General features: G+C 41.4%; 1 protein-coding gene across 4 annotated transcripts in view; it reads left to right on the forward strand.

Moving 5' to 3' along the window:
- Positions 1 to 13,750, forward strand: part of LOC149190752 (kinesin-like protein KIN-7C, mitochondrial) — a 397,121-nt gene that overhangs the window by 97,265 nt on the left and 286,106 nt on the right. For all 4 annotated transcript variants that reach the window (XR_016256019.1, XM_089412258.1, XM_089412256.1 and 1 more), the window contains one exon: positions 8,667 to 8,720. Coding sequence is in view for 3 of the 4 variants with exons in the window: in XM_089412258.1 (XP_089268384.1) it covers positions 8,667 to 8,720 (54 nt within the window). In the remaining variant the exon portion in view is untranslated. The remainder of the gene's footprint in view (positions 1 to 8,666; positions 8,721 to 13,750) is intronic.

A 13,750-nucleotide genomic window follows, 5' to 3' on the forward strand; every position in this document is an offset into this window, starting at 1 on the left:
GCCCGTTCACTTGATCATCGCGAATATTCCTTTGTTGCTATGTTGTTTAGATGGACTCTGTGAAAAGTTAAAACATCGATCTTGACTATAAAATATTGGGAGATTGGATTTGAAAATGGAGAGACTGTGTGAGGGGGAGAAGAAGGGTGAGGGAGATAGAGTCCACGGGGGAGAGTCTCTACGATTTGGAGTAGATGAACAAGGGCGAGTCAATCATTGTGTCGTATGAAGGTGGTATAGATGGAGATCATGTGACCATTGGAGAAGTTGATTTTGAGGTGGATAATGGAGCTTTGAGACACATGACATATGAAGAATCTCTATTTAGTAGGATTCAGGAGGAAGAGGGAGGGATGACTATGGAGCTTGGTGATGATGTCACTCACCCTATGAAGAGGAGTTGGTTCCATTTCATCTATGATGCCTTCAGGTGATGTTCTTGAGCTAGATCACATTTGTTGGTTCTCGATTTGAGGAAGAACCTCCTTTTAGTTTCTTACATGATTGATATCAATTGGAGAGTTGCCTTTTAGGGACAACAATGCATCATCAATGATTGTAGTCTAGCTAGTTCAAGGATTTTGGTTCGAGGGGTGAGATAGGGGTGGCCTTTACAAGTCACTCGCTGATCTATTGGCAAGTGTACATTCTAGTGTGAGGTTGGATGAGACTTCTAGCTTTGAGGAGGTACATGCATGGTGAGATGTCAGAGCCAGGTTCAAATAACACTTTATGTTGATGAGGATTGTGATCTTTCAATTCATACAATTCTCCTTTAGTGATCGAGGAGAATGTGGAGGTTTTTGTTCCAAATATAGAGTTTTGAGAGCATGTGGGAGCACTACATGTTCCTTTTGCACTACTCTAAACTGATTTTTGGGGCCACCATTGCCCTTTGCTCGCGAAGAGTTTTCCATCGATATAAATTTCATCCAAATCTGAGCTTTGGGCACAAAAAGACAACGCTTTGAAAACTCTTCAACCTTTCCATGTTACTGCTCCGTAAAACTAGCACGTGCTAGTGACATGGCACCATGGGTCCACATGCTACCCTAAGGAGATGTTATCCAGGTCCCCTAGTCACCTAGTACTCCCTCATCATTTTCCATACTTTCTTTAATTTTGAATTTCTTTCATTCATTACAATTAAATATTGCTACATTGTGGATGTCATGGGGTGCATGGTCCATGGGGGCTTCACTCAATGAACCTATGACATATCACGTGCGATCGTGGCATACGAAACAATACCCCTAATTTGACTACATATTGGAAAATACCTCTAAAAATCACATTCTTCAACCCCCTACCAATACAAACCCAATACATCTTCCCAATTTAAAAAACCCCTACTTTCACTAGATATTGTAGGTATTCAATTTTTCATTAACATTTTTTATACCCCTTTATAATTTTTCATTAACTTTGAGCTCCATTTTTTATACCTACCAATATAAAAACCCTTTATCCCCTATATATCCCTCAATATATTATGTCATTTTTTTCTCAATAAATATACCCCAATATGAACCCACGTGCTATGGTATTGCTCCCATAGTGAAGCCCCCGTGGCATGGTCTAAGTGGGGACAGAATGCTATATTGTGTCCACACCTGGACCATGCACCCCACGCCATCCATGACATAGCTAGGGGTCCACACTACATGCATCCATTACACCAGTGCATGAGATTTGATGGTGATAAGCCACAAAAGTTTGATTGGAGTGATATCGGGCATCCTTGTTGGGGGAGTTATAATTTCCCCAAGGGCCAGAAGATATAATTGGTTGGCAAGTTATTTACTAAGTGCTGTCATCTAAGAACGATAGCTTGAAGAGCTCTTCCAAACCCCCTGCAAATAAACCCTAGCCGCATTGCACCATGACCACCCTCGGGGGGGGGGGGGATCGACCCCCCCAGCCTTCGGCCCCTTCGTATTCGGTAGCTTCCCCACTGCGCCCACCATTACCCCATCAGGCTCCCGATCCAGGGACAAAGGCAAAGCTCCGGAGGCAAACTACAGTCCAAAAGCCAATGGATCTGTGGCTAAGGGAAGCGTCCCCAGCCAAAACGAGGCAACAGGCCCGTCCCCCTGCAAACCGCTTTCGGAGGAAACACCATCATTAATCATCGAAGACCCCTGGATCGAAGAATATAGAGATCACATGTGCAAACATGCCCTAATCTGTCGGTTCATGGGGGTGCGACTCAATGAAAAAGCTCTCTGCTGGTGGATAAACCAGAAATGGAAGCCCAAAGGGAACTATGAACTTCAGTTAGGGGCAAGAAATTTCTTCACGGTCATCTTCACTCACAGGGAAGACAGAGACCGCACTTTTGAAGGAGGCCCATACTTCTACAACTCGGCAGGACTCTACATGACGTACTGGAAGCCCAACTTCACCCCAGAACAGGAAGATTTCAAAAAAGTTCCAGTTTGGCTCAGACTCTACTCCTTGCCTGTGGATTATTGGAACAAGCAGATCTTGGAAGCCATCGGGAATCAGCTGGGCGTCTTCGTCAAAACTTCAGATCTCACATCTCAAGGTAAATACACTGCCTATGCTAGAATCTGCGTGTATATGGATGTCTCAGGACCCCTACCAGGTCATATTGATCTAATCTACAAAGGAATTCATTGGAAGCAGTCCATCGACTATGAAAACATCCCTTTCAGATGCCGGAAATGCCGACAGCATGGACATCTTAGTCATGGGTGCCCCCTGAATCAACCCCCACCTCAACCCCAAGCGGACAAGGTGGATAACCCACCCCCAGATTTCATCCCTGTTTCCAGGAAAAACAAAAGGCAGAAAGGCAAAAATCCTCTGAAACACTCCTCCAACCCGACACCCACCCAGCCGAATAGCTTTGAAGTACTGGGCAACCTTGATCCAAACGAGAACCCTCTGGAATCCCCTGCCCCCCCGACCCAAGATCCACCCAGGCAGTCTCAATCATCAAGCCCTTCAATCATCTCCATCCCAAACCTTGACCAACCCCAAGCTGAGACACAGCTTCAAATCCCACAACCCAACCCCAGTCACATCGATACAAGCCATGTCCCTTTGCATGCCCCTCCTTGCATAGAAACTCATCCAGACCGGCCGCCCTCAACTACTCCTACCAATCCCCTGGAAGAAATCCTAGGTGACCTAGATCTCCATGAGGTCAACGAGCAATGGTCCAAGCAGGGAGTGAATGCTATTCCCCAGGAACACTTAGAGAAAATCGAAATGGCATACCTGCAGTTAGAATATCTCAACTAGAATGCAGCCAAAAAGCAATGGGGAAATAGCAGCCAAACAGGCATCCAAGCAAACCTGGACCTGGACCAATACAAGCCGAAAGGTCCAGGAAGGAAAAGGGGGAGAAAATCGACAAAACAACAAATACAAGAACTCGGCAGGCGCCTAATCAATGAAGGGAAAATTAGGGCTCTGGTCCTATCCACACCGAAGGTTACTCAATGAAGATTACAACCTAGAACATCAGAGGGCTAAATGGCACCTCCAAAAGACGAATCCTCAAAAACCGTCTTTTCATGCAATCTCCAGACCTTGTCTTGCTACAAGAATCCAAATGCTCCTCCAACGGCATAGAGATGCTTAAGAAACTCTTTGCAAAAGGCTACCAGTGCATAAGCACAGAAGCCATAGGGCAAGCAGGAGGGCTTCTAATGTTTTGGAACAAAAACAAGTTTTTCATGCAAAATGCTCTGTCCACTAGGCATTCGCTATCAGTCATCTTCAACATGCCAGACTCAAAGCAAACGATATGCATCACCAATGTGTATGGACCTCAGCGAATACAGGAGAAGTTCAAGATGCTGGAAGACTTGGACGAAATCCGACAACACCATGGAGCCAACCACTGGATCCTAGGTGGTGATTTCAACATGATCACCACCCTAGCGGAGAAGAAAGGAGGCTTAAGAAGACTGGATAAAGATGCGGAAGCTTTCAATACCTTCATAGCTGCATCTAAACTCATTGATATTCCCACAGTCAATGGTCTATACACTTGGAACAATAAGCAAGGGGGAAATAGGCAAGTTGCATCGAGGCTTGACAGGTTCCTCATCTCGGAATCCATCATGCTCCAGAATCTAGACATGGAAGCCAACATTTTGCCTATTGGGGGATCAGATCACTGGCCAGTGCAGATGCACTTTACCAAGATGGACAAGCCTCAAAACAGGCCTTTTAGGTTCGAAGGCTTCTGGATAGAACATCCAACCTTCATGCAAAATATTCAGAGCTGGTGGACTCAAACCACTGTAGAGAGCGATAACATCATGTACATCTTCCAGCAAAAGCTCAAGATCATCAAGGCCAAGCTCAAATGCTGGAACAAGAATACTTTTGGTAACATTTTTCAAGCCAAAAAAGAGCTCGAGGAAAAAATGGCGGGCCTCCAACAAACAATGATCAAGGATGGGCCTAATGAGGAAAGGTTAGCTCAGGAATCAAACCTTCAAAAGCAATGGGAAGATAGGCTAAGACAAGAAGAGCTGCTCTGGAAACAAAAATCAAGGGTGCAGTGGCTAAAACATGGGGAACGCAACACAAGCTTCTTTCATAAATCAACCATTCAGCATAGAGCCAACAACCGTATTATATCCCTTACAAAAGCTGATGGTGCCAAGGTCTTTACCAGAGAGCAAATAGGATCTGAACTAAACTCATACTTCAGGTCACTTCTCATTGAGTCCAATCATGATAGAACTCAAGCCATCAACAAAGTCATTAGTGTTATTCCCCCCTTAGTCACAGAGGAACAAAACTCCCTTCTCCTAAGAGAGTTCACTGAGCAGGAGATTGAAGAAGTCGTCTTCACCATGGCCACTGACAAAGCCCCTGGACCAGACAACTTTACAATTGAATTCTTCAAAGCTTGCTGGCACATTATCAAAGCCGACCTCTTCAATCTGATTAAGAACTTTCACAGAACCAAGCGAGTGTTGCCGGCCATCAATGCCACCTTCCTCACCCTAATCCCCAAATCTGATCAGGCTGACTCCCCCGACAAATTCAGACCCATAGCCCTCTGCAACGTCATCTATAAAATCCTCTCAAAATTAATGGCCAACAGACTCAAACCTATCCTTCCCTCAATCATTTCTCAAGAACAGTCTGGATATGTTGAAGGTAGACAGATAACCGACAACATCATTCTCAACCAGGAAGTGCTGCATTCTATCAAAACACAAAGGATTCCTGGTATGCTCATTCAGCTTGACCTCTCCAAGGCCTTTGACAAAATCAGCTGGACATACATCAGAGCAATCCTCCAGGCTTTCGGCTTCGGTCAGATTTGGATAAACTGGATAATGGAAATGGTCTCAGGAGCATTCTTCTCAATCATGCTGAACGGAGGCCCCCTACAACCATTCCTCCCATCCAGAGGTATACGGCAAGGAGATCCCCTGTCGCCTTTTCTCTTTGTCATCATGGCAGAGGGTCTCGGAAGAACTCTAACCCAAGCAATCCAAACGAATCAACTCAAAGGCATTAAAGTTGTGCATCAAGGCCCCACAGTAACGCATCAGCAATTTGTCGATGACACAATGCTCATGGGAACCCCCACAGTTAAGGAAGCTCGGACCTTCAGCAAGGTGCTAAGCACATTCACAGAGGCCTCAGGTATGGAGATCAACTTAACAAAATCCAAATTGTTTTTCTTCAACACTTCTATTCCTGTGTAGAGAAATCTCAACAAAATTCTCAAAATTCAGAGGAACTCCCTTCCAACCAAATACCTGGGCATCCCACTCTCAGAATACGCCCCCAAGGCTGCAAATTGGGAAGATCTCCTCAACAAAATGAAGGCCAGATTAAGCAGTTGGACTCACAGAGCCCTAAACATGGCCAGCAGACTGGTGCTGGTCAAATCAGTTCTTCAAACAATGCCGACTTATATGCTCTCGGCCCTAGCGGCTCCCAAAACAGTGTATAAATCCATTCGGAACATCCAGTGATCCTTCCTCTGGAATGGAGATTCTAAGAAGCGCAAATGGGCCCTCCTCAAGTGGACAGACATATGTAAACCAAAACTGGCAGGAGGATTGGGCTTAAGAGATCCTGAAATCCTAAGCAAGGCTGTAGCAGCGAAAATCTGGTGGAGATGGGTGGAGAATCCTAATTCCCTATGGGGCACCTTGTGGAAAGCAAAGTATACAAATCAAGTCCAGGACAAAGACCTCATCAGGCTTACTGGTAACACTCAAGGTTCCCCCCTCTAGAATAAAGTATGGGAGAATCGACATATTGTTCAGAAGCACAGCTTCTGGGAAGTGCACCAAGGCAACACCGCCCTCTTCTGGGAAGATGCCTGGCAGCAACTCCCTCCGCTGGACCACCCAGATTGGACTACTCTCAAAAATGACATGCAAGAGGCAGGGTTGAGAAAGGTAGCAGACTACTGGCATCCCCGAACATCAGCCACCACATGGCAAAAATGGCTAACCAAAGAGCAATGGCTAACACAAGACCACAATGGGAATATAGAGCATCTCTTACAACAACTAGACCAGCGCAGAATCCTCACCTCGACCAGAGAAGACATCCTGCGATGGGGAAATAATCCTAAAGGAACTTTCAATCTAAAAGAGGCCTACAAAATCATAGCTGCTTCACCTGAATGGCAACCGGACCCCAAATGGCACGCTCTCTGGAGCAGAGGAACTTGGCCCAAAATAACCCTGTTCTCTTGGCTGGTCCTGCACAATAGAGCGCTTACTTGGGACAATTTACAGAGACGGGGTTTCATCGGGCCCTCTCGATGCGCCCTCTGCGAGAATGATCAGGAAACGCTCAATCACATTCTCAACACATGCCCCACAGCGTGCGCTCTATGGGATGATATGGCCTTCGTATTCAGACAGTCTAGAAACTCGATCTGCCTCACCCTGAGCAATTGGCGATCCTCCATATCCCCCAATAATCTGGTCAACAGGGCATGGAACCTCATTCCGAGAGCCGTGGCATGGATCATATGGAAAGAGCGAAATGCTCGAATCTTCAAGAACTCAGCGATGACAGTGGACAGGCTAACAGGAAAATTGCGGCAGCTAATCTCAGAATCGATCAATGCCATGGACATAATGCCACAAGAGGGGAACACGTCACCGAATGACCAAAGGATAGTCCAGATCCTCAACCTCAAAGCCCGGACCACTCCCACAGGCAGGAACCAAGCCTCCGCAGTGATGATGCAGGACAAATGGGGGACGCCTCCATTTCCATCATTCAAATTGAACTTCGATGGGGCGTCAAAGCAAAACCCGGGAAAAGCTGGGTACGGTGGAGCAATCAGGGATCACACCAAGAACATCCAACTCATCTACCATGGAAATCTAGGCACAAACACCAACAATGCTGCAGAGCTGATCGCTCTCATCAAAGGCATCACCCTAGCTGACCGCTACAAATTTCTACCTCTGGTGGTGGAAGGAGACTCGGAGATTGTCATCAAGATGATGAGAAAACTTCAAAACGGCACTCAAGTGGACAAGCTAACACCCAGTTGGAGGCTCTCGGCAATCCTGAAGGATCTGCAGGGCCATCTCAGCAACATTCAAGGTGTCACCTTTCAAGCGGTCCGAAGAACAGCAAATAAGCTGGCCGATGCCATAGCCAACGTCGGTGTTCAATCCAACCTTGAAGATTATCACATCCTTTGGCAAGACTTGGAGGAGGGGGAACTCAAAGCGAAATGCAACACCATAAACAAGGCAGACCATCAAGCATAATGGATGCCGAGCTCCCTGACTCTGCAATATATGTATCTACTGATAATTCCACAAGCTGTAAGCGATCCACTAAAAAAAAAGAGAGTAGAGACTAGACCAGCTCAGCTGTACCAAGGCAGACACAGGGAGGTCCCATCGACTCCCACTCTGCATCATGTATTTTACTGTATTCTTTTAATATAAAGTCCCGCTGAACCTTTACAAAAAAGAAGTGCTGTCATCCAAAGCCTGCCTAGCTAAATTGGGTTAGCAAATGGTCTTTGCCTCTGTTCCAGCTGCCAGAAAACCTTGAAACACATTCTATAGGAGGGCAAGTTTACTAGAGCTTGTTGGATATATGTAAAGGATTGACATTTAGTTCTGTTTTGGGGTCTGCTTTGTTGTTGCTTAATGCTGTTTGGTGACTCTTGGTCCTTGGTACTTTATCCCTTCAGAGGCATTTGAGGCTGTCTTTGTACTACTTCTTTATTTACCACCTAGAAGTTGTGGTGCAAATGTGTTTTTTCTGATGAAATCAGTTCAATCCACTCTTTTTGTCATTCTTGTAAAGAAGAGTTATATATGCCATTGGTTTCCAAATGCTATCTTCCGATTAAGAATGTGAAGGAGTTGGATGCATTAGCTTACTTTGAATTCATTGCAGCTATAGTAGCTCTAAAGGAGTGGATATAAGACTCCACTTTGTATAACCTTCCACTTTTATTTTCAGCTTTTTGGTAAATATTATCTTGTGAATATAATATTTTTTAAAGAAGAGATTGTGAGATTAAATTTTGACACCATTTTCTCAAACACAGTTATACCACTAAATTATGTATCATTTTAATATCAATTCATATGACAATTTATATGCATCTTTTTAATTTCAATTTGACAGACAAGATAATGTTATCTGAATCCTTATTTTTGCAGACAGTTGGTCGAGATTTCCTTTTACGTGTTTCTTATCTCGAAATTTATAATGAGGTCAGTATTCTCAAAGATAAATATACATGTTTCCAGAAGACACTTGAACTTATCTTTGTCTATTATTAAAATCTCAACCCATTATGCTGCTCTGTATATAGATATCTGTTTTATTAAAGATACATTTCCCTGATTTGTGTATATTATGATTGAATTTGTCATATGCTGTTCTCTGTTTATTGTTCGACTAGTGATTGGAAATATACCATTTATTTGATAACATACATGACAATAAAATTTTAACTAGTGATAAAAAAGCTAACAATAAAGTGAGAGATTGACAACATGTCCAACTAGCTCTGAAAGAATATAGAAACAAGTACGAAGGAAATTATAAGATCAGAGATTAAAAGGTCATCCCAAACTTGAGCCTCAGGAGGGCCATTCAAAAGTGTTTGTAGTATTCATATTTGAATAATCTTCTCCGACATTGACAATCTGTGTGAATGGCTAATTTGGCCTTGTCAGTAGGTTATCAATGGCTTGTATCCAATTGTCTGCCCTTTTAGATGGCTTAACTAACACAACTATCCAAGTTGGTTATCAAGCTTATTTGCAAGTTGCAAGCCAAGCTAGGAGTGAGAGCAACGGTGCCAAATCAATCCTTGAGATCTGTTTAGAAGTTGAATAAATATGCAACTTTATTGTACTTTATGTTGTTACTGATGGTATCACATATGGCATTGCTTGTGATAGTCCAGTTGCTTGGAATCCGTACCTGATGTTGTTACTGACAGTATCACATATGGCATTGCTTGTGATAGTCCAGTTGCTTGGAATCCAAAGTCTGTTTTGTTCTTTTGGGTTAGTGAGAACTTGGGAGATTTATGATTGAAAAGTACAGTTAATTTGTAACCTCGTGAAAAGTCTTTTGTTTTATCATGTTCAATTAGAAAATGTTAATGGTAGTGATCAGAGCTTGGGCTATGGACATCCCTATACAGCTTGGTTGGACCTGGGTAGCCGTAGATGTATCTCTATAGCTTTGGTGTATTTAGTTCGTGGAGTCATGGATTTTTAGCTTCTAAGGCTACACCACTCCACTTCCTTATCTGGTTGGAGTTTCATGTATTGTGGATGGCCTTTAAGGATTTTATGGAGCTTGTAGGCTGTAACCAAAGCCCTTTAGTATTTTGTTTGCTATGAGATTATAACACACTTGTTTTGGTAGATGCATCTTATATTTCCTTAATGAACAATGGAGAGTACGTCATCCAATCTACATTAGCAGGCCAAAGCATAAATATGCAAATTTAATTTATATATATTTATGTCCACTAATGACCAAGATTTGCCAATGGAATTGCAAAATATACAAGATATTCAGAGAGTAGGATCTGCGAAGCATCTCCTAAAGAAGTAAAAAAAAATCCTAGAAAAAGGGAAAGCTAGAAGACAAGCAAATTGACACCAAATACCCCACTGATATATTGGCAAGGAGTTGATGGACCTTGAAGAGGAAGAAGACCTAGCTGAAGAGTGCTTTAGCTCAACACATTTGTTATGAATAAAATATATATAAAAATAATAAAAATCATATAAATAATAATAGACATAAACAATGATTAATTAACTTATAATTAGTAGGGAAGAGGCATGTCTTTACAAACATGATCGTTCATGAAAGGGTACTTACCTGGCTATATATATAGGACACTCACTCTCAATTGTAACATCATTCTTACTCATACATTTTAATATATATATTCTTGTATCTCAATGGCGACCTTTATATTCCAAGCTTTCTGGAGTGTTTAGCGTGAAGAACGAACTTTATTCGTTCCATTTGGTATCAGAGCCGTTTGATCCTCTGGCTGTTCAACCATTGCACATGAGTCTCGTTGTTTGATCCAAGCCTTTGGCCATTAAAGTCTTCATCAATGTGATTGTTGTTGTGATAAGACATTTCGCTATAAAGTTTGGAGCTTCTCCAATTTGTCAGTTGGCCTTTGGCCATTATAAAAAAAACTCTAAAAAAATCAAGAAAAAGAAATAATAATAAGAAAATTAAAAAAAAGGAAAAAAGAAAAAGACCATAGAAAAAAAGGAAAATAAAAAGATTTAAAAAAAATTGTAAGACAAAAAATATTTAAAAAAAACAAAAAACAAAAAGATTATATAAAATAAAAAAATAATAAAAACAAAATTAATTATAAAAAAACCTCTGCCGATGTTTTATGACAACACTAATGCAGCCGTCGAAGTTTGCCGCTAGCATTGCCCGACGGATCTCTGCAGCTGCCAGCCGTCCAACCTCTGTAGCCGCTAGCCCGACCTCGTTTCTCAACCACCCAACGCTGCCTAGCTCGACCTCATCCTCCCTGCACTTACACGATGTTATGAATATAATTCATAACAAAATAATTAAATATAAATAATATAAATATTAAGTAATCAAGTAATGATTATGTTAAGTAGTCATTAGTTAAGTGAAAAAGCATATCTAAAAGACATGCCCAATTACGAAAGGACATCTCCTTACATATGCGGGTCCTCAATGTAACATTCATTCATCACTTATACATTTTTATATATAATAAATTATTATTACAAATACTTTTGTGTATTTTTACATTCAAGCCAACAAGCGATTAGTTTTGATGCTTTAGTGGTATTAGAGCCATGCCGCACAATATAATCATGTGGGTCTTTGAATGTTGTTCACCGCACAATGTGCCATTATGTTCGCGTCCTGAATGCATTGAGCAGTTTAGTAAAATTCAGGAAGCATTTCAACGTTTAGAAAAATCATTTTCAGAAGTTAAGGCATGTGGGAAGGAGATCGATAATAAGGAAGATAATAGCGACAGTGAAAAAACGAAACAAGTTGAAATAGAAGAAGTTGTTTTTGATCAGAATGATGATAATGGAAATGAAGATGTTGCGGAAAATGATCAAGATAATGATTCCGATGAAGCTGATATAGATCAGGACGAGGATTATCTTGAGAAACAAGGAGATGTACAATATCATAACAATGAAGAAGATGTTGTCAATGAAAAACTACCATCGATGGCTATAGAGAAAGAGCAGGTTGTTGTAGATATTGACAATGAAATGATATCAGATTTATCCTTGTTGAAAGAAGATGTCAATTTGAAATTGCCATCAGTGGATCTTGAGAAAACGCAGGCTCTTGAAGATGTGGAGAATGTGAATACCTTCGAGAAAACAAGGATGGTGGGTAAAGGCAGTTCAATTATCAATTTATTACCACAACCAGTGTGACTGCTGGTGTGAGTGACATTCAGAGTCGTCCACATTTAGATATTGATCTTAATATGCGTGATGAAAGAGTAGTGGAAAGAGTAGTGGAAGACGGTTTGATGCCTTGTTTTTCCTCTCAAATTTCTGCATGTGTGACAATAAGCAAGGGGGAAATTCCCACACACCCCCCCCCAACTTCTTCAGGTTTTGGCTCCTCGTAATGGATACCTTCCTCTTCTTATTCCTGTCATAAAACCTCATTTTCAGAGTTCCTTACCTCTTGGAACAGATACAATATGGTTTGACTATAGGGGCTTACCTTTGAAATGGTACATTCCAACTGGAGTCTTGTTTGATCTTCTTGGTGCTGAGCCGGAAAGGCCATGGAAAATAGTAGTTCACTTTAGAGGGTATCCAACTGATTTATTAAGCCCATGTGAGGGTGAAGACAACGTGAAATGGAGTTTTATTAATTCAGTAAAAGAGGTATCCTTCGTAATGAACGAAAGCACAAGGAATGTAATGAACATGTCAAAACCAGATCAAATAGAGTTATGGCGATGTGTTGCAAAATGTGACATGGATGGGTATAATCGAATTTCTGCACAACTTAGGCTAGGACCTATTGTTGAGGATGGTGCTTCTGGAACAAATCTTGGTATTCCCCATGAGAAGGCATCACGAAAAGGTTGTGAAAATAAAAATAAAAAGGAATCTAATAAATTTGGTATCGAATCGAATAAAGGGTTAGGTGACATTTTGTCCATTGAAAAACCCATCAAAGATGTTGCTTTGAATTGGGTAACAAGCGAGCAAGGGACAGTTGACGTTCTGTCCACGGAAAAACCCAACAAAAATGCTGCTGTGAATTTGGTGGAAAGCGAGCAAGGGAATGTCCATATGTAAAAATTCTACAGTTTAAACAGCGATTCTATATGCGGAATAACTGAAAGAATCGTTTTAAAACTTAATGCCCAGAAATAAGAATTACCTCCAGCCATTGGTGATGTTTTTGATGCAGGCCACAGTCCACTTGCTTCTTCTTCAGCACTCCAGCTTAAATCCAAGCAAAAAGAAAAGAATACAAAAATTCTGAAGGCACTTCCAAGCTCTGCTCTCTCAGCTAGATGGTGTAAAAACTGAAGGGAAATTGAGATGCAAGCTTGGGGACCAAACATATGAATTTATAGCCAAGCTTCCATCAAGCTTCTGATGGCTATGTGTCAGGTGTTCCATAGATCAAGGTAGAGAACTCCAGATGGAGTAATGGACCACTTTAGTAGCTCCCAACAATAAATTTATTAACTGCAGTTGATTTCCTTAATTTAAGGAAATTACTGCAGTTGGTTTCCAGAAATTAAGGAAAGACTGCAGTTTAGTTCCATAATTGAAGGCAGCAATTTGTTCAAAAATTAATGGAGCTTAACATTCTCCCACTTGGTCCATACTTCCAAACTTAATGTCTCAACTTAAAACCCATTGATAATCTGTATTAAGTAATAGATACATGAATCATGGCGATAAGTCCTCTAATGACGAGTATTATCTTCCATGTATTACTATGTATTTATTCTTATTATAATTTATGTGGCAACAATTTCTTAATGAATAAACCTTATGTTTATTCTTGGTCCTTCTTAAATGAATTTTCTCAAATCAACTTAAAGTGCACATAAATATGAGAAAAAACATCACAATAATTAAGAATTTCATTAAAATAACATTGTCCATACAATGAGAAACTACATAATGGGACCAAGTCCCATATTCAATATATGATCCTTGAATTTAAACGGTGGCATGCCCTCAGTCAAAGGATCAGC

Source organism: Pinus tabuliformis, chromosome 3_1 (genome assembly GCF_031772625.1).
Source record: "Pinus tabuliformis cultivar Carrire ecotype Pingquan chromosome 3_1, CPIR1, whole genome shotgun sequence".
Taxonomy (NCBI): Eukaryota; Viridiplantae; Streptophyta; class Pinopsida; order Pinales; family Pinaceae; genus Pinus; species Pinus tabuliformis.